The sequence below is a fragment of the Podarcis cretensis genome (genome assembly GCF_951804945.1).
Source record: "Podarcis cretensis genome assembly, chromosome: 5".
NCBI lineage: Eukaryota > Metazoa > Chordata > Lepidosauria > Squamata > Lacertidae > Podarcis > Podarcis cretensis.
Window position 1 is genome coordinate 44,761,224 of NC_137174.1, and position 26,708 is coordinate 44,787,931.

At 39.6% G+C, this 26,708-nt stretch overlaps 1 protein-coding gene across 4 annotated transcripts in view; it reads right to left on the reverse strand.

The window, feature by feature from the left end:
* Positions 1 to 1,339: 1,339 nt before the first annotated feature.
* Positions 1,340 to 26,708, reverse strand: part of EDRF1 (erythroid differentiation regulatory factor 1) — a 29,723-nt gene continuing 4,354 nt past the window's right edge. The window contains exons 5-25 of one of the 4 annotated variants that reach the window (XM_079976578.1): positions 26,620 to 26,705; positions 24,882 to 25,038; positions 22,813 to 22,914; positions 22,415 to 22,536; positions 20,300 to 20,411; positions 19,683 to 19,830; positions 18,974 to 19,082; positions 17,865 to 17,976; positions 16,812 to 17,072; positions 16,186 to 16,257; positions 15,936 to 16,086; positions 15,122 to 15,310; positions 13,944 to 14,144; positions 12,575 to 12,793; positions 11,928 to 12,151; positions 10,091 to 10,249; positions 8,914 to 9,063; positions 8,220 to 8,373; positions 7,901 to 8,016; positions 7,410 to 7,576; positions 1,340 to 2,256 (exon numbers count right to left, since the gene is read on the reverse strand). In XM_079976578.1, coding sequence (XP_079832704.1) covers positions 2,085 to 2,256; positions 7,410 to 7,576; positions 7,901 to 8,016; positions 8,220 to 8,373; positions 8,914 to 9,063; positions 10,091 to 10,249; positions 11,928 to 12,151; positions 12,575 to 12,793; positions 13,944 to 14,144; positions 15,122 to 15,310; positions 15,936 to 16,086; positions 16,186 to 16,257; positions 16,812 to 17,072; positions 17,865 to 17,976; positions 18,974 to 19,082; positions 19,683 to 19,830; positions 20,300 to 20,411; positions 22,415 to 22,536; positions 22,813 to 22,914; positions 24,882 to 25,038; positions 26,620 to 26,705 — 3,183 coding nt within the window. In that variant the 3' untranslated portion in view covers positions 1,340 to 2,084. Of the gene's footprint in view, positions 2,257 to 7,409; positions 7,577 to 7,900; positions 8,017 to 8,219; positions 8,374 to 8,913; positions 9,064 to 10,090; positions 10,250 to 11,927; positions 12,152 to 12,574; positions 12,794 to 13,943; positions 14,145 to 15,121; positions 15,311 to 15,935; positions 16,087 to 16,185; positions 16,258 to 16,811; positions 17,073 to 17,864; positions 17,977 to 18,973; positions 19,083 to 19,682; positions 19,831 to 20,299; positions 20,412 to 22,414; positions 22,537 to 22,812; positions 22,915 to 24,881; positions 25,039 to 26,580; positions 26,706 to 26,708 lie in introns of those variants that run through there. The other 3 variants (XM_079976577.1, XM_079976579.1, XR_013839071.1) reach the window with 3 other exon arrangements.

The following is a 26,708-nucleotide window of genomic DNA, read 5'->3' on the forward strand; positions in this document are numbered from 1 at the left end:
ACAAAGGCTTGATAAGCTAGTCCCTCCCAAGTTTCAAGAAGCATGGCAGGAGAGCTTACTCTGGTTTTAACCCCTTCATGCATTAATTAGACTTAAGCATATTGGTTATACGAAGCTGGTTATCTCACATTATTTACATTGGTGGTAATACAATCTATTGGTACTACTTATGAAGTGGCCTTTCATTTAACATCTTTTAAAAAAAGGTAAATTCCAATTATTAGAGGAAAATCCACAAGTGTTCTCCAAGCTTACCTGTAGCAAAGTTCTTGTGCTCATGAGATGTATTGAACATTGCACAAGCACAAGTTAAGGTAGCTCATTTGATCTCCCTTTCCTTCTCCCCACCCCCCACAAAAAGTCTCTCTAGATACTCAGCAGGACCTACCAAACATTGTGGGCTGTGTTATCCAGAACAGGGTGGAGGTGAATCACCAGGTATTGGGCAGAATAATCTTGTGCAAGATTTCCCTACCTGCTTTGGGACAATTATGCCCTCCCACTGCAGGTCCAGACAATTTAGCCCACAGCATATCCCATGGGTATATGGGGGACAAAAGAAAGGAAGAGAACTGTCCCATTGCACAAAATGTTCTCTGCAGCTGGAAACAACTCCGTATCAAACTGCCAAAGGAAGTGATGCTTAAAATGCACTCCAGGTGGTCCAGATAAGGACTATTCATCTTTTTGGAGCTGCAAATTTAAAAAATATAATTCACTGAAATATCTATATAGCTACTATGTAGAAAATGCTTACAGAATCAGGTTGCTAATAACCAACATAGTGTAGCTTTTATAGAAGGAACCATGTTTCTTTGGCTGCCTGCAGCTCTCCACACCGCTCAAGGGTTCCCCAAACCCCAAGAGCAAAATAAAAGTTAGGATCCAAGCCAATGAGTCAAAATGACTCAGAATAAGATGAGAGAACTATTGGTTGGTAGCTCAGTCATATCATGCAGTGAATATCTGGGCCGAATTAGAACATGCAAAGACACCATAGGGTCACAATTTTGAACACTGCATATGATGCCTACTAAATAATACAAGATAATATAGCCTGTCTGTCATACACAAGAAAAGACACAGCAGGCAACAGAAAGTGATTCTGTGGAAAAGCAAGAATGAGCAATCTTTCAAGTTACTCGGAATATTTGGTTAGGCAAAATGGTAGCCATTTGCAGAATGAGATTATTGTGCAATGCAGGAACAATATTTCTTTTTAAAAGAAACTTGTGTTCCCTGATGGTGTTACAAAACCTCTACAAAAGAACCAACACAGCAACCTTTGTATGCACTGATACCTTTGAGGTTTTCTGGGAGGAAAATGAGACAACAGAAATGAAATGCTGACCAGTGGGATAAATTTTTAATAAAATTTCTTCAATATACAACTGTTTATTCACATTTCTGAAAAAGTGACAGTGAGGTACAAACAAGCCCGTTTCATTTCTCAGAGTAATGTCTATTTTAAGTGTTTGCATTGAAGTGCAAAAGGCACATTTTTGGAGGAATCTGTAATGGTAATGTTATGGTTTTAATTAATACTGCTGGCATGTGCCTTTCATGGACGTTTTGCTTAGCAGAGAATGCATAGAGGAAAGAAACAGCAAAGGGGACTTTTGCTGTAACACAAGGGTGGGGAACCTGTGGCCTTTGAGATGTGACAGGACTCCAGTTCCCATCAGGCCCAGCCAATACAGCCAGTGGTTATGAATGCCAATGGTTGGGAGTCCAACAACAGCTGTAGGGGCCCACGTTCCCCACCCCTGGTGAAACAGAGTAGAGTGCTAGCAAAACCATTCTGCTATGCAACAATACAAAGCCCATTATAGTTCAGATTAAATAAACTAACTGTACATTTCTCTTTGAGCATTTCAAAATAAACCCAGAAGTGTAAAAACAAAAATATATGCTAATTCATAACAGCATTCAAAGGGTAACAATAGTTTTATTTTCCAACTGTACAATCTTATAAATATGGAACAATATAAATAAAGCAGGCAATCTATGGAAGAGAACCACAAATCCCTTTTTGAGCAAGGCACTGATTCAATGGTTGCAACATGTACAACCATTAAGGTCGGTCACTGAATTCCCAGATTATTGCCTTCATTATCCTGAGCCAGCTTTTCCAATAAGTTTAAAACAACTTCCGTTCTTTCTAGCAGAGTCAGGTTTTTATTTGCTGCTGATCGCAAGAGAAGTGAATAAACATTCTTATTGGTCTTAAGAATTTCTTCTTCTTCACTGTTACCTCTGGAAGAAAGGGGGGGGGACTAGGTTAATCTAGTACTTGATGCATAAACAAAGTCTGCAGATAGTGGCTTGGCTCCAACAGAGCAATAATGTGTGTGAGATGCACTTTTATTTGTGCAAAGAGACGATTCCCCCTGCCAAATGAAGCCTCTTGTGTCACATCCTTTACCCTAAGAGCAGCTTTCTTTGGGGTGGCAGAACTCTGCTTGCAGTATGTTGAATCAAAACCTATCCACTTTTAGACTTTTACCACTACTAAAAGGTAAAGGTAAAGGTACCCCTGCCCGTACGGGCCAGTCTTGACAGACTCTGGGGTTGTGCGCCCATCTCACTTAAGAGGCCAGGGGCCAGCGCTGTCCGGAGACACTTCCGGGTCACGTGGCCAGCGTGACATCGCTGCTCTGGCGAGCCAGAGCCGCACACGGAAACGCCGTTTACCTTCCCGCTGGTAAGCGGTCCCTATTTATCTACTTGCACCCGGAGGTGCTTTCGAACTGCTAGGACTGAGCAGCGGGAGCGCACCCCGCCGCAGGGATTCGAACCGCCGACCTTTCGATCGGCAAGCCCTAGGCGCTGAGGCTTTAACCCACAGCGCCACTACTACATCCTCCTTAATCATGCGGACACAAGGGGCCTATTAGCATATTCTTTCCCTTACCTCTATCATAGGAAAGTAGATTTAAGTGCAAGGGAAGATCCTGTACTGTGAGCAAATAGAGGGGAATTTAGCTGAGCAGTAACCCTTGGGAGACAGCAGGACCACAATTCATCCCCACTGCCTTCCTTCCACCTGGAGCAAATACCATTTATCCTGTTTTTCATGTTCTCATCAGTGCAACTCAAAAGTTTGCAACACTTACACTTTCCGAGTACTAATGGAATCTCACTTTTGTCACGGTTGAATCTTTCCATTTATTACATTCTCCTTTAATGGCAACTTATTTTTCAACTACTTGGGTTCACCACAATAGTATGCACCAGCCTCTGTGTACCTCTACATTAGTACTTTTTAGAAAAACCTTTCTCTTTCATCATGCTTCATCACAATGCTAATTGTCAGAGGAACTCAGGTGTGTTGAATAAGCTTAGATCTTTTGCTTTTGTTAGTGCAAGTTCTCCATCTCTTTTTAGACACTAATAAAATGTGCTCAAAAATGAACAACTGCCACAGCTGGCATTATCCAGAACTATACAGAGAAAGCATTGCCACTGGAAATACTTTGATCCAAGAAAGCAAGAAGCAATTAAATTCCTAACATTTGGCAAATAGAATTGACAGCTTTATTTATTATGCAGACAGACCAGTTAGTAAATTTAAAATTCCAATGAATTCTATTAGAATATCCAGAACTAAGTATTTCTTTTAATAAGTGTTTTAAAACTGTTTCATTGCCAAACAGCACAGTTATTTTATAATTGAGAGAGCAGCTATTTTATCCATGCATTTCTCTATTATAGATGGTTTATGCACTGATATTCCACTGATGATGCATATGCATTCCAAATGATACATAAAGCTGGTTAGTAGTTCCCAATATCTAAGCCTCCTAGCTAAACATCCCATTCTGGAGATACCACTCTCCTCCCCACCCCAATTTGTCTGCAGTTACATTCTCATAGTTAAAAGCTTCAGGTGTTCCAAACATTTAGCAGCAGGGAAGAAAACACAATCAAATGTCTGACAAGGCTTACCTCTTTACACCCCTGATCTTTCACTACAGAATTATTAACTCAAAGGGTCCATTAGAAGCCTCACAATGGAGTTGAAAGTGACCTTAGCTCTCTAAGGCAATTTAACTTTCTGAGCACACATTCAACATGGCACAGTGACTATATATACCAATGTGCTTTGTCCTTTATAGCAATTCTGTTCTACTTCCCTTTGTGTCCTCTTTTCTATTAGGGATGCCTCTCTTTTATCAACTGACTAAAAACATTCTGTAATGATCACATCATGACTTTGTGATTCAACTGTGGAGGAGCACACAATCACACACAGCACTTTAGAAATATGCTTTAAACGGTGTCTGTTCATACATTCAGCTGCAAATCAGTAACTCCTGAGTCATTGTGTGCATGTGTGAACTGGATCACCACATTCAATATTAAGCTGATTCCCCTACAAAATGCCTAACAACTCAAGCCTACCACAGTATAGTGGTGCCTCGCAAGACGAAAAGAATCCGTTCCGTGAGTCTCTTCGTCTTGCGGTTTTTTCGTCTTGCGAAGCAAGCCCATTAGCAGCTTAGCGGATTAGCACTATTAGCGGCTTAGGGGCTTAGCGGATCAGCTGATAAGCGGCTTAGCGGATCAGCTGTTAAGCGGCTTAGCGGATCAGCTGATAAGTGGCTTAGCGGCTTAGAAAAAGGGGGGGGGGAGGAAAAAAAACCCGCAGGAACTCGCAAGATATTTTCGTCTTGTGAAGCAAGCCCATAGGAAATTCGTTTTGCGAAGCACCTCCAAAACGGAAAACCCTTTTGTCTAGCGGGTTTTCCGTCTTGCAAGGCATTCGTCTTGCGGGGCACCACTGTACTAGCTGGTAATATCCCAGCACCGACACATAGGTAAAAGGTAAAGGACACCTGGACGGTTGAGTCCTGTCAAAGGCGACTCTGGGGCTGCCGCATTTCATCTTACTTTCAGGCCGAGGCGGCGTTTGTCTGCAGACAGTTTTTCCAGGTCATGTGGCCAGCATGACTAAGCTGCCTCTAGCGCAATGGAACACTGAAACCAGAGCAGCGCATGGAAACGCCGTTTACCTTCCTGCCGGAGCGGTATCTATTTATCTACTTGCACTGGCATGCTTTCGAACTGCTAGTTTGGCAGGAGCTGGGACTGAGCAACCGGAGCTCACCCCATCGCAGGGATTTGAACCACTGACCTTCCGATCGGCAAGCCCAAGAGGCTCAGTGGTTTAGACCACAGTGCCACTCACGTCCGACACATAGCCATGTGGTGACCATACACTCAGATCCAACCATAGCCCCAGGCAGCAGCAGTCCCTGGCAGCCGTAATATTACTACAGTGGCCCTTGCTCTTGTTGATATATAGGGGTACTATACAACAGCATCATTTATCATTACTTATTGAACTTTAATTAGTTCCTTTTTTTACAAGATGTAAGCATAAACAAACATAAAACTAAAATAGAGTAAGATCTAAAAACTCATTTGTATTTATAAAAAGGCAGCACTATGACATCATACCCACTGAAGGAGACTGATGATGATAAAATGTCAGTTAATAAAGGATAACTATAGTATGCAGGCAAAACCTATCCTCTGAGCAGTATTCTCTGTGGCTACTTTTGGATGAGACTTAATTGTCTGGCTCTATTTCAATCAGGGTTTGGACATGGGTTCTGCACTGAAACTGGCTTGGATGCCCTGCATGACAAGCTTTGTCAGGAAAACAGGGGTGTGACCCTGTTGAAAACTGTGCTAGTGATCATGCTGTTGTTGTATATTTGTGTGTGTGTGTGTGTGTGTGTGTGTGAGAGAGAGAGAGAGAGAGAGAGAGAGAGAGAGATTTAATACTGGATCACTGGGTTTTGTTTCTTCTGTTTTAATTATAATTATGTTGTTTTCTACTTGTTTTATACTCTTGAAATCACCATTTTTGTCTATAAATAAATACATGGCAATAATAAATGACAACATTATGAGGTTGAGGAAAACTGAGCATGGATATGGCAGAAGTACAATTCTGATGTGGCTCCAGCTACAATGAAATGGCTACAGCACCCTTCTGCTATCATTTTGGAAAGCTTGAAAAATTAATATTTAAAAATGATGTAGCTGGGATTGATGTGCGCAGACTTTAGAAAAAGCTAAAGAGAATTACTAGTAATTCAAAGAGAGAATACACAAAAATCTAAATATTTTTCCATGACATTATTAGCCTTTCCAAATCTGCACAATATACTACATGAACAATTACAAGTGCTATCATATTATATAGTAAATGAGTAACTCTGAAAAAAACAACCCTATGTTTTGGCCTTCTGTATTTATACTGCCACCTTGTGGAGACTCAGAATTCTAATACAAAAACTGAAAAAAGAGAAGCACAGCAAACACTCTGCTATTACTCTGTCCTGTCGTGTATTGATCGTCTTGCCCCATGAAGCTTCTTTACACTTGGAATACTGTAGTTGCTATACTATATTTAGCACACATGCCAACACAACTTCAGAGCTTTCTAAGTTAACAATTCCATGTGGATAGATTTGTAAGTGACTGGGCACTCCAAGTTACTCTTGCAATTTCCTTGCACAGATAAAAATCAAAACCCAATTTTCTTTTTGCCTAGCTCTATGAACATAACATAATCTTAAAGCTGGGAAAAACAACATATATTTTGTACTATCTACCAGCTCTTACATACAGAGTGAGCTTTACCTCACAGCAGCAGCATGTGTTTTATTTACTCTGTTTTCCTCCCTCCTCCTCCTGAGCTGCAGGCTTATTGTAAGTGCAGCTAAACAGAGCTTGCTTGATCCTTGTAGGCACCATAAGCGATGGTAATGCCTTTCCTACAGAAACATCAGTGCCAATTCTTCTCCATTCCCAAATGAATACATGGTATCACCACGAAAGGCTGATACACAAAACATTTTCCCAAATACGCCAAACATAAAACTAATACAAGACACCAGGCGTGTCCGACAGGTCAATCACGATATACTGGATGATTGTGGGATGTCTGTGTTAGCTCCTGCTCTGCCTTTGGACCCTCACCAATGTAGCAAAGCTCAACAGCTTTGGCTCCCTAAAAAACAACTTTGGTCAGTCCAATGGGTAAATCACTGGCAGTTTTTTTATAGTGGGAATAGATTGCAGTCTCTTGGAAGTTGGACAGCCCTGCAATACACAGTAGGCTTAAAAGGCAAAACAAAGTTCTTGGCTAGATGTCAATATGCTCTTCAAGGAACAAATCTTTTACACATCATTCTACAGGGTTGTGCAAGAAATGCACAAAAAACTAAATCCCCAAATGGGTCTGTTTATGTAGTACTACTACAAACCTCATCTGCTGTTGCGCTATTGCTACTCTCTTTCTGTAAATGATATAGTTTGGATCCAAAGCTCAATAAAAAACAATTCATGCAAAGCAAAGAAGTTAAGAGAAATAGTACTATGTACTGACTTACCCAACTTTCCTTTTAGTTGATGTAAGCAGTTTGATGGACTGAAGAAGGAGGAAAGACAACCGAGACTCAAATATACCAAGGAGTTTTACAATTTCCTCCTTATTGAGGCTAGTGGATGAGTCTTCAGCAGGCACACTTTCCACATTGCTTTTGTTATCCTCAAGTCTCTAAACAGAAAGGACATTTATGAAAATGGTTTTCTAGTCTTAACAAAAAAAAGCACTGTGAGCTGCTTTGGGGAGAATCTTTGGTTTTGAAAAGTGGTATACAGATTTGCTCAAACAAAAGAAAAAAGGGTTAAGTATCAGCACATGTATGTAATTATGTAATTATAGGGAAATTTTAAAAAAGCTGCTGGGGGGAATTAAAAATACAGACATTAAGTATAACACAACCATTCAAACACATATTTTTTACTCAATTCTAAACCAGTGTAAACAAACATGACAGAACCATAAACATCTAAAAAATAATAATAGTAGGTAGTTTACCTGTTCAAATTCAGCAACAAGTTCCTTTCTGATGAGCTGAAACACAGACTGGGTCTTTATCATGATATCCAAAGCCCCAGACAAAGTCTTTAGTTTTCCAGCACTGCTATTTTGACCTAGAAGTAGATAAGAATGATATTAATATACTAAGTACTTGTCAATTACCAAATTCTTTCTCTAATAATATTTTGAGTTTAAGACAAGTCCAGTGAACCAATTAGCAAATTCTGTTTCATCCTAGGGAACTGCTGTTCATCATTTATTTTTGAAAAAAAGTTTGGATAATATTTATTCAGAATAGAGCAACTGTTCAACTTACTTGCCATCTGAAATTCTGCAAATGCTACTCTTTCCAGCTGTACGCGAAGAAGCTCACATGGCACATCCTTCAGGAGGTGAAAAAACTTCACAGCTTTACTGTAATGAAGATCTACTAGTACTCTATGCTGTTTCCGCTGATGTTCATCACCAACCTTTAACAAAAAAAATTGTTTAAAATTTGTTCAGGTGAATAAAAAGCATAGTTTTATGTATTATGGTAAAGCATATCCTCCCTTTAACAATGCTTACTACATAACTGCTTAAATATTTACAGAAAATACATGTTTCGCAGGAAGCATATGAAATCAATTTCTCTTTGTGACTGTTTTACAAGATTCTTTTTATAAAAATATACATGCTATTAAATACGTTTAGAAACCTACTGGATGTAGTAATATCTTCCTGCCAGAGTACCACACAATGAGGCTACTGCTGATGTATCAAGGCTAGCATAATTACTGAGAATAAAAGAAGTTTACCAACTACCTAGAAAAACCAGTAGTGCCATGCAGACATTGATGTGGCCATAAATCAACAAGTCAGAAATTCACACTTTAAAAAATGTAACAAACCTATGCTTAAAAAATAAAATACTATGCCCCTCTGTTTATATATGAGATATATACTAACCAATATATATTAAGTGTGCACCATCAGAGACACATTATTGTAGATTCTCTTTGGACAAATACCTGGTTTCTCAAACAGCTGTGATACATGGAAGCCAGCCTGTGGTGAACTGTAGCTGCCCGGTACTGGCAAAGGGGCTGCCGTGCAGACACTGTGTCAACATCACAATATTTCAAGGATTTCATCATTGACTCGCTAACTTCTTTTTCTATCTAACACACAAAGAAAAAGCTTTCAAAATTTGTAATATCAATACCTTGCAATACATGAATTTCTCAAAATAGAGTATTTGGCATTATTTATTTTCATCAATAAGAAAAATTAAGAAATACCACTCCGACTCCCATAACATTTATACAGGGAAGACAGGTGAACTAATGTCAGTGTACTGGAAGAAGCAAAGATCACCAGTGTAGAAACAATGATTCTTCAACATCAGCTTCACTGGACTGATCGTGCTGTTTGGATGCCTGATTATCATTTTCCAAAGCAACTACTCCATTCCCAACTTAAGAATGGAAAACAAAATGCCGGTGGACAACAAAAGAGGTTTAAAGATGCTCTCAAGGCAAAACTAAAAAAAATGCAGTATAAGCACAGATAATTGGGAAACACTGGTCTGCGAGTGCTCCAATTGGAGAATAGCCTTTACCAAAGGAATCATGGACTTTGAAGAAGCACGAACTCAGGACGCAAGGGAAAAATATGCTAAGAGGAAGGCACGTTTGGCAAATCTTCACAGTGATCAACTCCTGCACAGAAACCTATGTCTCCACTATGGAAGGACGTGTGGATCCAGAATTGGCCTCCACAGTCACGGACACACAGTTAAGACCAAATTAATGGAAGACAATCTTACTCGGCTATGAGTGATCGTCAAAGAAGAATTAATATTTGTACAACACTATGCAGGATGCCACAATCTACCATTGATCTGTCATCATAGATACATATGGCTGCTACCAGAGTGTGGGCTTCAGAAAGGACAGAGATGCATGCAATAGTATTTGCTCAAGGTAAGTAAAAAGCCTATTTAGCTAAGAAATACTTATAAACCATTCTTGCAGCAATCATCATCATGATCACCTAATTTTTCTATTGATGATTCAAATGCTATATTCAACATGAATCTGAGTCCTTCTTCCTTTTTTCTATTTTAAGTGCTACAGGAATGGTTAGTTCTTAAAACAAACACATACACACACACACACACAGAGAGAGAGAGAGAGAGTGTGTTACCTGTTCTTGAGCCTTTCTGGATAAGGGAGCATAATCTTGCAGCAGAGTTGCCATAGTAAAGTAGGTGGTAGACAGCTCCCAGTTGACAGAATCCCAAACAGCAGGATGAACTTCCCTTTCACCCAGGGACCTCAAGGCCTTCAGATAGTAGTCAACGGCCTACGGAATTCAATCATTGCATAGCAAAATGAGTTGTTGACAGGCTTGTACTCATTACTAATATTTATGTCAAGGCACACAGTAGGTACTGAATACTTATTGATTCTGAATACAGGGTGTATGCAATAATTGAACAGCATATGACCTATTATTAAACATATTTTAGCCCCTCTGGCAGCATGTACACTGATAAGTGAACATTTTCACTGCTAACTTGCATATTCTCTGTACATTATCCAATGAACTCAATTGCAATCTGAACCTCCTATACTTGCGTCCCACCCCCCACCCCCCAATGCTGTACCTTTTATAAAAGTAAAAACAGGCTGAACAAATCTGTGAGAAGTACATGTCCACTAACCATGGTCTCTATTGTTCCCCTCAGTATCAAGGGTTTAATTCTAAACAAGAAAGTTTTGATTAACTTGGTGAGATCATGTGGGCTCAGAATATTTACTTGCCTATTTACACTAGCAGATTACTCAAATAAGTATTAAGTAACATCAGATAAGAGTACCCACAGATATTTTAGCTGCATCTTTCATGAGGAAGTCTACAGGGCATGCAAAAAAGAACAACCAAAAAAGCTAAGAATGTACAAGCCTTGCTGGATTAGACCCCAAAGTCTCATCTAGTCCAACAATGCATTCTCATGGATGCCTTAGGAAAGCAGGGCACGAACACAATAACCACCTCTCATTACAACTGAGCTGCCACTGAGAGTTCTGTAAGATCCTTAATTAACATCACATTATTCTCGTGAGTAGACCGATTATACAAGCAGTAACTTGTAGAAATGAGCCAGTGGAAAAAGAATATAAAATGGATCTTCAGAGTAAAGTTATTTAAAAGCTTACTTCATCCCTATTCTAGTACAGTGGTACCTTGGGTTACATACGCTTCAGGTTAGATACACTTCAGGTTACAGACTCCGCTAACCCAGAAATAGTACCTCGGGTTAAGAACTTTGCTTCAGGATGAGAACAGAAATTTTGCTCTGGCGGCGCGGCAACAGCAGGAGGCCCCATTAGCTAAAGTGGTGCTTCAGGTTAAGAACAGTTTCAGGTTAAGAACGGATCTCCGGAACAAATTGAGTATTTAACCTGAGGTACCACTGTAATCATTTCTTATATTTTTGGAACTAAACTTACATAGACATATATTCTAAATCCAAGACAGAAATGCTCAATAAATACTCATTTCAAAAGGGGAACAAAGGATATCTGTATGTTTAAAGGTAAAGGTAAAGGTACCCCTGCCCGTACGGGCCAGTCTTGACAGACTCTGGGGTTGTGCGCCCATCTCACTTAAGAGGCCAGGGGCCAGCGCTGTCCGGAGACACTTCCGGGTCACGTGGCCAGCGTGACATCGCTGCATCTGGCGAGCCAGAGCCGCACACGGAAACACCGTTTACCTTCCCGCTAGTAAGCGGTCCCTATTTATCTACTTGCACCCGAGGGTGCTTTCGAACTGCTAGGTTGGCAGGCGCTGGGACCAAACGACGGGAGCGCACCCCGCCGCAGGGATTCGAACCGCCGACCTTTCTATCGGTAAGCCCTAGGCGCTGAAGCTTTTACCCACAGCGCCACCTGCGTTTAGGCATCCACTAATCACAGTAGAGACCTACTCTTCTATCTATGAATTGCAATCAGCTTAAAATGATTGGGGTGGTTGTTACCTTATTATAATAAAGAGCTTCTTCATGGGAAAATTCTCTTTTGAAGTCTACTGCAGCAGCACAGTGAGCATGAGCACAAATCCGCATTAATCTTCCCATATTACACAAGAGAAGAGCAGCATTGGTTGCATCGTCAATGGATTCAAAGTTTTGAATCCCTTTTTCGAAACAAGAGAAGCTTTTCTTCCAAAGTTGCTGTTCTGCTGCAGATACAGTTTTGTTCTCTAGAACAGTAGAAAGAGAAAGAGGTACATTTTAAGAAATCAGTAGTATGTGTACTTCCATGGATTAGCTATTTTAATGCCATTCTCAAATTTAAGTACAGTCTTTCTTCTCAGAAATATGGCTTCCAAAATGGCTGCCAGCGAGAACTGTATTATCTTATTTATAGTGGCTCAAAAAGTGCTACATTAAAGGACCTAAATGTAATTTTATAAAACCCATACGGACAATTGCCTCCAGAAAGGGAAGATGCCTCCAAAGAGAATATTTCACCAACTACTCCAATTCTAGTCTTCTTTTCAGATCATTAAAAGTCCTATATCTAACAAAAATTAAAACACCAGTAGAAAACTCTCTCTCTCTCTCTCTCTGTGTGTGTGTGTGTGTGTGTGTGTAGATAAATAGAAAGAGATAAATATACTTGCCCCCTCTTTCACTCTGTAAAGCAGCAGCTTGGTTCATGTAAAATACTCCAATTTCATTTCTGATGTTACCCATTCTCTTCAGCACTTGTGTATATTGTTCTGGATTCTGCCCTTTTAAATTACTAAAAAGCAAAATTTCATTAGCTGCCTCATAGCATTTGCAGCTAACTGAAAGCTGGCATTCCAAATCTGTAGACAAGTCAGTAGCCCAAGAAAATACTAGAAGAGAAAATTAACACACCACTGTAAATTTTTGCTATATCGCTATTTCTAAAGAACAAGTGTATTCGAAACAATTGACAACAGCCACTCAAGAGATTATATCTGTATATAAAGAACTTTACAGCTTTTAAAAGCTCTGCGAAATGAATGGTTTTGTTATAAAAATACTTTATATTGATTTAATTTTATGAATGCGAAAAAAACCTTTCGGTGGCCATTTTCATTTTGAGTACTGTCTGGAACATTGCTGCACAAGTGTCTCAAGCATTCATTGCAAAGTGATACTATATGGTTAGAAATAATAAAATTCTCTCTATGCCCTATTCTGGGCGAGTAGGTGTTCAGTTGTGGGGCCACACAGTTAAGCACTGCCCTTGTACAGAGGATCGCTACCCACTTCTTTACATGCAGAAAATGGGGCATGGTGACAAGGGCAGGACTAGCTCACCTGGCCCCATAACCCCCATTCCTCAAAGGAGTGGAGCAATTGTCTGAACCCTGCAGCTGTGAAGCCAACACCTGTACTCAGTAGTTTAAGCAGGGGACATCCAGAGAGTGAAAACTACCATTCCACAGGGACTTCAGCACTGTCTGTATTTGTCTTGTATAGTCTTATCACCACTGTCTGTATTTAGATGCCATGGTAATTTACAGTTTAGTGAGACCTTTAGCAAAAACTGCTGCCAATGGATGAAACGAACAAGGATCTCCATCCTCTGCCAAGCCAAGTGTGATACGTTTTAAAGTTTATGCAAATATTATTTTGGTCCAGGGCATTTTTCATGTCTTTTAAGAAGACAGAGCAAGGGAAGAAGAAAGGATGGGATCAGCAGCATCTTGACCAAGAATGCTGACTCCACCTGCAAATACCTCTCTCCTATTTTGAACAGGACCTTCCAAAAACTATGCTACAAATATATACAACCCAACCTACAACTGTGTTGATGCCCCTTATGTTTTTACCTTTACCTTTTGGTTCCACCTGTATCCTTTGGTTTTAAACAAAGCATTATTTTATGTATTGCTTTACAGATTGTTGTGTAGACCACTTTGTGATCCTGTACAGTGAAATGTGGTGTATAAATATCAGGAGTAAATAAAGAACCAATTAGCTGAATACACTGTAATTCAGATACTAAATCATTACCTTGGCAACTGGATTCTCTGTGAAGACTATGTAGTATTTCCTGATCTTCTTTTGTTTGATAGTTATACTCCTCAAGATATGCAGCTCTGTTGTTTGCATTCTGGGCCAGCATTAGTTGGATATCACCACAAAGAGTTAAACTCTGACAAAGAAACAGGAGTACTTCAGAAAGCATGTTCGTGCAGAGACAGCAATATGTATCTAGTCGGAGGGAAGTAAGAAAGGAAGCCAGTGAACAGAATGCCTTTTTGATATGAAGCCACACAAAGAAACTGTGCACATGTACGATATAGGATGGTATATAAATTCAATAAATCCTCCTCCTCATCATCTTCTGGAAGCATTAATGTATGCATGCTTATTTATACAAGTTCAAACTTGTCAACTTAGATTGCCAGTACCAAGCACAGCTGTGTTCTCAAATATTATGATAATGACAACTGTACATTGGCTAGAGCAGGGGTTGTCAACCTGGTCCCTACCACCCACTAGTGGGTGTTTCAGGAATCTAGGTGGGCAGTAGGGGGTTCTACGGCACAAGCTGAATCCTCCTTCCATCGAGTACTGGTGGGCGGTAAGGAAATTTTACCATCAAGAAAGATGAATTAGTGGGCAGTAGGTATAAATAAGTTGACTACCCCAGGGCTAGAGCAACATTACACACCCTGGTTCTGGGGCTATATCACCTCTTCTTTTCAGCTTTTTATTCAATGTGGTAAAATGCATCACATGTTCCTTGCAATTTCTCTAAGGGCATATGAATTCAAAATACCGGAGTGTGAGGGAATGTGCTGGAAGTGTGCTTTTAAAGAAGGCTTTAAAACAGTGCTGGAAAATGTCCAGTCTGTGGGACTTATTAGGTCTGACCATCTAAAACAAACTCTGGTCAGTTTCTAAATACGTCAACTACAAACCATGGATTATATAGCTGATTTCTGTAACTAACCAGTGTTTAATACACAATATTTTGTCTGTATATAACAAGTCATGCGTCATGGATGGTGAATCTAAACTCCACCAAAGTTATTTTCCCTACTACAGGAGGAAGAGAGGAGGGAAACATGGAAGTCCATAGCAGCTCCTTCTTGTTCATGAATGTAGAGTGCAGACATAGGCTGAGTATTATAACCAATTGCCATTTTATATCTGGAACCTACAATAAAAATATTCCAACTTACCATGGCACTGTAAAGCTAGTTTTATGTACCGTAATGCTCTCCCATATTTCTGAAGACTCACAGCAGCATCAGAGAGAACATAGTAAGCCTTTGAGGATTTCAAGATCAGCTGAAGCTTCATTTTGTACTGCCAGGATCCAGGGATCATTCCTGACTGACTAGAATGTTTAACTTCCCGAAATGAGCCCACTATAATTAAAAAATAAAGCAATTCATTCTTAGGAATCTTTTCTCTATAGGTTTAGCCACCTCTCGACATACTGTTGTCAAAATTGGCAGAAATGTTCCCAGGGTGGGGGTCTTCACTTGACATTTGGGGACTGGCCACCATTTTGAATCAAGATGGCGGCCAAAATGTGACTTTGGTTTGACTTCACCAATTTTTGGCATGATGGGTCCAAACTCACAAATTGCCCTACCCATTTAAAAATCACATTTTTTTGGTTTCTAAAAATTCTCAGGCAGCAGTGGGAACTCCCCACTAGTAAATAATAAAGCAATGTAGCATCCATAGCTTAAAACTGAAAAGGTTAATTGGCAGCACAATTTAATGATTTTGAATGTTTATAACCTGCCTTTCCTCAACAGCTCAAGTTAATAAAATTAAACATTTTCAAAATAGTTTGACAACAATAAATACAATAAAGCAGCCATGAAAACAATTAAAGAACACAGTAAAAGGAAATACCACCAAAAATAATGTTAACTTCAGAAAAAAGGGGGGAGCTGCTATTGATGACCAAAAGCTTCCATCAAAAAGGTTTTTTTTTTTAAATTCTACTAAATTTGAGAAGAGGGTGTAAGACAAGCTTACTTTTGTCTAAAAACAAGGCCATCTGCTTTTCAAGACACTCAGGTCCAACACTTGTTGATTCATCTTCATACTTCAATGGAATGGGAGTGCTGGGATCTGCTGCAGGAAGATCACTTTCCTTCTTGATGCTGCTGTCTACAGATTTTAAGCCCTGTTTTAAACAAAAAGAAAAAGCCTTTTAGTTATTATTTGCACTTTCAAAGGATGTTAGGATCCAATGCATTAAAACAAATAGTAAAACAAAACTTACCTCAAGAACATAGTTGAGCACTAGTCTGCACCTTTCTTCAGTGTCGTGGCAAACTGGAAATGCACAACTAGGCTGCACAGAAAAGACAAAAGAAAACAGCTGCATTGAATCAGAAGAATTCAACAGAAATTCCTCTCATCAGAAGCCATTAGAGGAATAATCAATGATTATGTTCTCAATAAAGTTAAATCTTTAAAAAGAGCTATGGACTCAGGCTTTCAATATTCTTATTAGGATATAATGAAGCTAAGCTAATGGCGACTGACTGAAAACATTTAAATGAGCACCATACTGCAGCCACATCTATTTTCCCAAGACCTACTGCCCTAGTTTGACCCTGGCTATTTTCCTCAAAAACGTCACTCAGAAAACCCCCGATCTTCAGAAATAAACTATTAAGAAAAATTATTCACTCTCCACACATTATTTTATGGAAGAAAAATACATATATACGGTGAAAATGTCCTATGCCTTCCTCTATGCCTTTTTAGTATTGTGCTGATAGCTGGCATTTGAGAGAAAGCTTTACCTCATGCTAATTTCCCTGGCAAAGGTATGCAAATTAACACGATTATGTCTTATTACAAAATATAATCTCAATCTCAATTGAGCCAGTTAACACTTACACGTATTTGATGAGTGGATTTGTATTTTTCAGGTACAGACAGTTCTCCAACTGATTTTATTACAGCAACTGCTTTGTTGTCATCAGGAGGATCTGAGCTGGTACTATAGGAACCATTTTCATCACTATCAGGCATTTCCTCTTCCTCCTCACTGTAGCTTTCATCAGAATTACCATTTAAGGGGAACTCACCGCCCTCTTCTTTTTTTGGCTCATCAAGCTGGAACAGTTCTGAGAGCATGTAGTTTGCTGAAGCAATAATCTTTATTCAGAAAAGGGGAAAGATCAATTCAAGTGGTTTCTCAAAGTTACAGACACCAACATTTTTATGCCTTTAAAAGTTAAGGAAAGGTAGATAATGTGAGGAAGAAAAAAATGAAGCCTCGGGGGCTAGGAAAGGAAGAAAAAAATGGAACTATCTGCCTTGGCTGGAGTGCAGGTGGGGAATAAAGAACAGCCAGGCCTTTGGGGGAGAGAAACACCAGTTCCCAGATTCAGTCATCGGCATCTGCACTTAGGGCTCCCCTGTCGGAGAGTCACTGGCAAGCAATATAGGCAATACTGAATGAGATAGAGCTGACTTTTTAAGAAACTTAGTACAAGGCAGAGATTAAGCCACTTTTTTGATGACCCAGTTTTCTGCTCCAACAGAAGGCAAACCACCATGTTTACAAGAAGCCAAATCTCCCTTCTCTCTTGCCCATTTAACTCACCCCTCCCCTAGATCATCACCCATACCATACTGAACTACCTAAAATGGGAGTGCTTGAGCCCAAGGTTTGCTTCTGATCATTCACATAATGCTAAATGCACATGGATTGGGATTTCTCCTGAAACTGAATAGAGCAAGAGAGAGGAGGGAATATAATGAATTTTCCAGATGCTTTGTTTAGGGCATATGGAGCCTATACTTATACATTGGAATCAAATGATTAATGCATAATTCATTTAACTATTCTGATGGGGTTAGTTGTGACTTCTCTCTCTCCATGAAGTGTTTTCCCTTTAGGTGTCACTGGTATCGGGAACATTTGCCTCAGAATACAATTCTCACCTGAGGATGTCTACCCTTGTCCAACAACTTCACACAGTTAAGGAGTAATGTTCTGATAGTACCATAATGCTTCCTGTTTTGGTTTTTCTTCAACATCATATTGCAAGCAACTCTAAGAGAAAGTAAAATGAACAGAAAGCAAACTATAAAGGCCCTCTCATACTGACTGTGCAACATCTACTGAAACAACTGTTATCAATTTTGTATTTATTATTTCCAAATTAGCTAGTTTCATATATGGTGTGTTGTATTAAAGATTATTTCAAAACACATTCACAGAAAAAATCAATTTTGCCTTAGTTGCAACAAAGGCTACATCATACAATTAAATACTGCATCTGGTTCTGGATATAACTATACAGAAAAGATAATATCTTGGGGCTATAATGACCTTACTTGACATTGGTCCAATCAAATACTTTGTTCTTGCACTTTCTACTTCTGCCCTTCCAACTCAAAACCCCTCGAAGGAATGCATTTAAATATATTGAAAGGTTAAGAACTCTTCTGCTTCATCAACATGAACACCACCCTTCTATTAAAAATTCTCAAATTTAATAATGCTAAGAGAAACACAAAAACAGAACTTACCCTCTAGTGTAAAAGAATTGTGGAATACAACAGATGAGTAGAAAATTAGGCTTATATATTTTGTACCCCTTTAAGATCAGCTTTACCCTGACATTTGCAGGAGGGTTTTTTAAAAATCACTCTGATCCCAACACTCTGAAAATTTTCCTAGGACAAATTTTCATCAGCATGGAGAGACACTGAATTGCTCTGGCTGGCCTTACAGTGAAGTTAAGAAACCACTTTCAGCCCCACTTCACTTTTTCTCTCTCAGGACAGCTTCATAATAGTTCTCTACCAATATCATGCAGTTCTCCTTAGCATCCCCATAGTGACTTTTGCCACCATCCTGCTACAACGGCAAAGTACGCCAGTACAGAAGCAGAGAAATGCTAGCTTTCTTGACTTCCTGCAGTGGGCCTACAAGCCTAGCATGTGTTCTACAGATTGCATAGATTTGGGTTGTAATCCTCAAGCTGAACAGTATCATTCAGACCTTTTCCTGTGTTTATAGTACTAACCATACAAGGCAAACTTACTTGTAAAGAAGAATTGCCACTGGCATCGTGAAGGGGTTTTGGTATTTATCTTCTGTCTCTTCACAGAGAGTGGTCAGGTCATACAGCTTTACGATATCACTTCCACTTGCTGAAAGAAAAATATTTTTTCCATAAGTGTATGCTTGAAAAAGTATGGGTCCCACAATAAAATAAGGAAAAACTAGAATTTTTGGTTGCACTCCAGTATGATCAAACAAGGAAAGAACAACACGAGACAGAATGGCTAGAGTGATCTCAGTTTAGACTCCCTAATCCTTGCTCCGCTTCCAAGCCCCTCCCTCCTAGCATCACAAAAGTAGGAATGAAGGAAGCACAGAAAACAAGAGGGAGCAATATTCTGTTCCTATCTGTTGGTACACTGTACATGTAATAAGACGTTGCTCTTTTCCTGAGCTACCAGAGCAGCCCAAGTTGCTGCCCCTAGTCTAACAGAGCATGGGTCTGTGGCAGGAGTACCCTTGTCTGTGTACACAACATGCTGCCACCACATGCTATGGGGAGGGAGGAAGGAAAGAAGGGAGAGACAGGGCACCATCTACATTGCCAGGTGCCCAGCAGAGACCCTCAGGAAAGAGGCAAAAATACTGGCACCATACATTGTGTAATTGTCTATGAACCTAGGAGTCTTCCCTACCCTAAGTCATGGTAATTCTGCAAGTTACCTTTTAAAAAATGGGAAAATGCTCACCTTTAAACAGCCAATAAGTATGCCCTTCTTTGGTACAGTTAGCTTTCAGAAATGATAAAATATTTTGAGCAATATCTTTTATTACTTTGGTAGAGAAATTTGAGTTTTCCAAGTTGGGTATATCCTCTGTCTTAATCATTTCGTATTTCTAAAACAAACAAAAAAACCAATTAGAAGTATTGTTTATGCTACAAGGAAGTCACTGCCTTCCATGCATTCTTAAAATCAGAAAACTGTAGAGTTGGAACATTCCCCTGAGGGTCATCTAGTCCAACCCCCTGTAATGCCAGAATCTGGCCCACAACCTTCTCTGGGTGGGTTTGAACCACCAACCTTCTGGTTAACAGTCATACACACTAACCCAATGCACCTTTCGTATTTTTGTTGTGGTTTAAGAATTAACGTGCCCACTAAAATCTCTTGCCAAGTCTGAATGTGCTTATGAAGTAGTATCAACAAAATATTCCTTTTCAATACACCAATGCAATGATGCCCTAAACCGGTTGCCATCTAAGTGAAAAAAACCTGCTTGAAAACTGTGGCTTAACAATTGTGAAATCATATTTTACTGACCAAGAACAAATACAGTAATCAGAGCAACAGAACTCAAAGCTTACCTGAACAATTCCATTAACATGGAAACACATCACAAGTTCTGGCACATTGCAGATCAAATTGTCCAGCCAATAGTCAATGCCAGTTAGTACATTAATTGGTTTGTTGTTATCCCTACAAACAGAAATATATGTAGTGTTATTTCAGTAAAATGAATCAGACTCATTAAAATCTACAAATAGAAACTTTGTTCCCCTTCAGTTAGGTCCAAAATTCAGAGTATCTGTAATACATTTTAGTCAGTAGGGTACATACAAAGGCTGCGAAAGGCACAAAACACATGGTTTTTAAACAAGAACTGCTTTTTTACTTTCTGGTATTGGCTACAGCACTGTGTTAAAAGCTCGAGACTGTGAATAAAAAAAAAGTTTATGAGAAGCATTTCTAAGGCAACACTTTAAGAACCAGTAAGTTAGGGAATCACCAGTAGGGAGAAAGAGTAGTCTCCAGGTAAGGTTTAGAGGCCAGAAGTGAGAAAAGCATAAGCCACCACAGTCCAATTGTGCGGAAGAAAGAACTGTGATTACATGTTTACACACACACCCTATGTGACACTCAGCTCTATTTCTCCTTTAAGAACTACAGGTGTGACAGCTGATGTCCTGGACTGGTGTCTTGACTCAGTAATGGACTGGATGAGAGCCAATAAACTGAGGCTTAATCCAAATGCGGTAGAGGCACTGTTACTGGGTGGTTCCCTAGACTGGATAGATGGGAGACTGCCTGTTCTTGATGGGGTTATGCTCCTTCTTAAGGAGCAGATACATAGCTTGGGAGTGCTCCTGGATCCATTGTTGTCACTTGGGGCACAGGTGGCCTTGGCACAGAGTGCCTTCTGTCAGCTTTGGCTGGTGGCCCAGCTACACCCCTATCTGGACAGGGATAGCCTAACTTTTGTTGCCTATGCTCTGGTAACCTCTAGGTTACATTATTTGCAATGTGTTCTATATGGAATTGCCTCTGAAGATGGTTTGGAAACTTCAGCTGGTGTAGAATTCGGCAGTCAGGGCAAGATGGTTTGAGCATATTAACACCATTCCTGGCCTGACTACACTGGCTGCCCATCAGTTTCCGGGCCCAATTCAATGTGCTGGACTGCCTCATATGAACTGACTCGGACCCTGCAATCATCATCTGGAGCCCTTCTTCATGTGCCTGCTCCATGAGAGATCTAGAGGGTGATAATGCAAGAACAGGCCTTTTCTGTGGGGGCTCCTCGTCTGTGGAATGCTCTCTCCAGAGAGGCTTGCCTAGTGCCATCATTACATGTCTTTAGGAGCCAGGCAAAAACATTCCTCTTTACCCAGGCCTTTGGCCATTAAATAATCTATGGCCTATTAAATCTGGAGGAATGCTATTATGAGTATTTTTTAAATTATACTGTGTATTATTATGTCATGTATTATGTCTTTGTTATGAAGATGTGTAAATTATGTTTTTAACGTTGTTCACCAACCTGGGATCTTTGGATAAAGAGTGGTATATAAATTGAATAAATAATAATAATAAATATTTGAGGGAAATACATGGGAAAGAATACAAAACAACAGGAGCAGGGAGTGTCATCAAAATACAGAAAATAAATCTATCAAGGCTTTTTAAACAGGCAATGTTTTGATTTCCACCCAAGCCTCTCTCAAAATCTGAAGGCAAATTGCAAATGTGAGATTAATTAAAATATTGTACTTCCAGGTAAGCATGCATAGGACTGTGGCCTTATAAAGTCTTTATAACACTTTACAGATGACGGTTTGTTTAAAGGTTTCAAAATAACTCTGATAACTTCTCAAAGTAGTCAAGTAGTCAAATCAAGATTAAATGTATGGGGCTATAGCCATACTCAAAGTAGGCCCACTGAAATCATTGGGTCTACTCTAAGTATGGCCACTCTGAGTAGACTCTGGCCCTCAAGTTAGTGGGAACTCAGAATCTTTATCAGACAACAGAACGATTGCCAGAGACGGAATGCTGGTGATAAGTACCCCATAGTATAAACAGTATCCCAGCTCACAAAACCACATTTAATCATCATGCTAGACACACAGAATGAACCAAACAGCAAAATTAGCCTGCTTTATAGAATATGTTGCACTGATTTTAAGTGTTTAGTAATTCACCTGAGACGCAAGCTCACAGCTGGGTATCTTCCTCCTCCAAATATAGGCATATTTGATCCAACCAACATGTGAATATCTTCAAATGTCCACAAGATGTTCCGAACAAAGTCATTTTTAAGACCCTTTAAATGTGCAGAGGAAATAGTGAAGCATTTGAAACCATTCTCTTTACACAAAGAAAAATACAATACAGCCTGCATATATGCAATAAAGAAAATTTCAAGGAAAGAAAATTAAGTACAGCACATAATGACTATGCTGGTCATCCACAATAAAGATCAAGATCACAGATTTCACAAAACAATTGGTACAAGTGAAATTTCTCTCTCAGCTACCCTGTAGATCAAACTGAGTAAGGGGATTGTACTTTTTAGATCAGATGCCACATAAAACCATACCTCACTGTTTCCTCCGTCACTGAACAAAGTAGATAGGTTTTGTTCTTTGGGGACTGAGGACACATCCCCCACTACATATGAGGGTTCAAGAGGCACACTTCCCTGTGAAAAGCACAAGGATATAAGTGATTCTACTGCTGAGAGTAAGTAAGCTTGGTTTAAGTAACGTATGTAGCAGATGATCAAACTGTCAAAGGTTTTGTTCACTGTGCAACTACCCTGTGCTGGGGCAAATTACTGAGGTGAATTGGAGTGATTTTACCCCTCCCCAAGTCAGACTACCACTTACAAATCAGATCAGGGCCCCCACAAAACCACTCAGTATTTCTGTTTGTTACATTTCTATGCCTTCCTATTTCTCTATGATTCTCTCCTCTAGGACAATGAGCTTTGCAAGAAAATGTTGCCTGTAGAGCACTGAAGATTTCTGATTTTTTAAATTTTTTATTTGTTAAAGATGAGAATGGTTGATTTTTTTTAAAAAAAAGATTAAAGTTTCATTTAACTTTTTTTTTAAAAAAAAACAGCATATGCTACTCTGCTTGAGGGGGGAAATCCTCCAGAGCTATTTAACAGATAGCATAGGGACAGCTTGATCCTGTAATACATTTTGGAGGATGTGTCCTCCCAACACAAACAAGTACTGGAAAGACTTCTGGCTAGTTTGAAGATTCAAAGTTTTCTAAAGAGTACACACAACACTCAGTCAGCTTTCAAGAGAGCAGTTGTTTGTTTGTTTTTTTCTTATCTTTAAATGATAAGAAACAAACAACTGCTCTCCCCCCCCCAAAAAAAAACATGAAACTAATATGGATCTTACACCTTTAGTGGGCCTGATAAAGGCATTTCCCTAATAAGAGTTATGGAGGAATTTCTTTTATCTCTCCCACAGAAGCTCCCAGACCTGCAGTTTGGCAAGCTTAACCCATTCTGAAGAAGTTCCTGTGCCTGCAAATTACATTTGCTTCTGGAAAAGGAAAAAGTTGTATAAAACCCTCATATAGCTCTGGTAAAAGTATTACTCAAAATCTAGTTTGAGCCAGTTCTGCCAAACAAACAAAAAAGCAACAAACATAAACTCCAACTGCACCACAACAGAAAGCAGAGTCCATCTTTCTCAAAACTTCTCTCACAACTTTTTTTCTATGTCAGAAAACTGATCAACAAGCTTTGTCATCTGTGCTGAAACGCATTCGAACCAAACCATAAGCAGTGCAATCCAAAGCATGCTAACTGAGAAGTACGTCACAGTGACCTCAACAGGACTTTCCCACAACTATGTGTGCATTCAGGACTAGCATCAGGGTTTGTTGTGTTCCCTCTCCCCATGGACAGAGGCAGGCAGCTGCAGCTGTTGCTTGCCGCCAAACAGCCACCAAAGTGGACCGTGAAAATGTCTCCTGCAAGGAGCAACCATTACCATCAACAGAGGAAGACAGTAGGAAATCACTAGCTTACTTTGGCAAACAGGTAACCAGCAATAGTGACTAGCAGCAGGCATCCATGCTCCCTCTCAAGTGATAGCTGCTTCTGCTTCTAACAGCCACCACGACTCATTCAGTGGCAGATGAACTAATGGCGGCAACAGCAGCAGCTACTACTGCTTACCCTCTACTGCTCAGGAAGATGTGCAGGGGGAAGAACTGGAGGAGCCACTGTCACCACCATGGGCAATACACACATTGATGGGAGCAGAGGACAGCAGTTAGGCCCAAACACAATTACCACAAAGGCAGGAACAGGCAGCAGTGGCAGCTAAGACAGTAAAGTCACGGGCTCACAATAAAGCCTCTCCATAGGTGCACAGCAATGCTGAACCCTAGTGAACTGTATATGCAAGATTGCACTCTAAATATTCGCTCTCAGTTTCGTACCACCTGACCCCTTCTGAATAGTAACTGTTTATGTAAAGTAAACTAAGATTTCATGGGAAACTATTTTACAGTGTTTGGACTGGGCACTGCAAAATAATTGTTTACTCTTCCTTTTAGTATATTGCCACCATCTTTACAAGCATGCCTAGGAAGCATCAAGACTGCTTTTCTAAGGAAGGCACCTGCCAAATTAACCTGATTAGAAGCACTTGCATCTTCAGAAAGTGAGGAAGGCATTTCAAAAGGGGCTGGCCAAGAAACCCGTCCTGCTTCGGCAGTTTGATCTTCAGTTGTTTCTTCCTGATGTTGCTCTTCAGGAGGAACAGGCTGAGCAGCTCCATCACCATTGATGCTAACAAAACAGACATTATAATTTTAATCAGAAACTTCTCAACCCGTACCATTTAACATTAAGTATTTGTTTATTGTTACTATTAATATGATATCAAAATCAAACACATCTGGGACTCTTTTCGCATCTTATTATTTGCTATCATCTATTTTGATTTCCAGAAGCAGAGAACAGCAACATTGGGGCTTTTGGCCACCCAATGTGTCTGTCAGTACAGTATTTGTTTTCGCCCCCATGTAGTATATTCTTAACTTTAAATTTTACAAAAAAGAAAAGAAAAGAAAACAACTGTAGTATAGTACAGATGAAGATCACAGCAGCATAATGCAATGATTCATGATACAGGTAAGCCCAAATAAAGTAGTATATCTTTTCAGTGCAAACAATTCTGAAAAAAGCTAAGAGATGTCAAATATTGAGTTTCTTATTTGATTTCTTTTATGTGATATTAAAATAATGGCCAACACTAAAGATCCTGATCTGTTTCCTATAACCTTTCCTTATTTATACTCAACATTTCCTGACCTGACCCTCCTTTTTTAACACAGATTTAATTGCTGTGCTGTTTTTCTGCACATTTTACTTGTGATGTTCATTTTAATGTTGTGATAAAATTGTTTTATCTTGTGTTTAAATTATGTGCATACCTTTTTTATAATTGATTTTATTCTGTAAACTGCATGGAAGCCACCTTGGTAATTAAGCAGTATATAAATTAACCACCAGCAACAATATGGACTTTGCTATTTTCATAGCTGTCACACGTGGTTCAATCTTTTTACTGAGCTTTCTACCACAACCGCTGCCAGCTCAGACCCCTTCAGGGTATATGTGAATTGGGGGCGGAGGTTACCCAAATACATATCACTTTAAACTCATTGACAATGAACACATTTTCCTCTTGATGCCTATTAATATCCTTTGGAGCTCCTTACAATCCCCTTTTGGTCTTTACCATCCTGAATAATGTGGCATCAGCAGCAAAGCTGGCCATCTCACTGCTCAGCCCTAACTCAAGATCATTTAATTTCCTTAGCTCTTATAGTTGTCCCTTAGGGGAAAAAATGGAATTAAAAATAAATCATGTTCAAAACCCCACATTTTAAAGCCCCCCATTTAAAGCTCTCCCTTTTGCAGCAGGCCCTTGCACTTCTCCAATATTCTTTTAAAAGTTTATATTCTGCTCCCTCCCCCCCAAAAGAAATCCACAGCAGCCTACAACAATAAAATATACATTGTGAAAGACAAAAATGAAGCCCCCCTTGAGGATGGGGAATGGTCTCTAGTGGGAAACTGTGAGGAATGAGTCAAGAAGATCAATTTGCACTTGCAATTTCAACTAATGTTCAAGAACAATGAACTGGTTGCTAAATTCCAAAGGGCCAGCCATATTAGTCTTCTGTAGCAAAAAGACTTGTGGCACAAGTTTTGAAAAGCTTGTTTTTACTTCAGGCGTAGACACATACCAGGAAAAACACAAAGCAGACCAATTAATTTTGATAAAACAGAACAGAGTTTATGGGGGAAAATTACAAAAGATACCTGTAGTATAAAAATTTGGAAAGTATAGCTTTCTGGTACCAGTGTTCTTTGCTCTTCTTCTTTCGTTGCCACTTCTGATCTATTAATCTCTGGTAGAATTCCTTTAACCATGTCCAATCTCCAGTCTA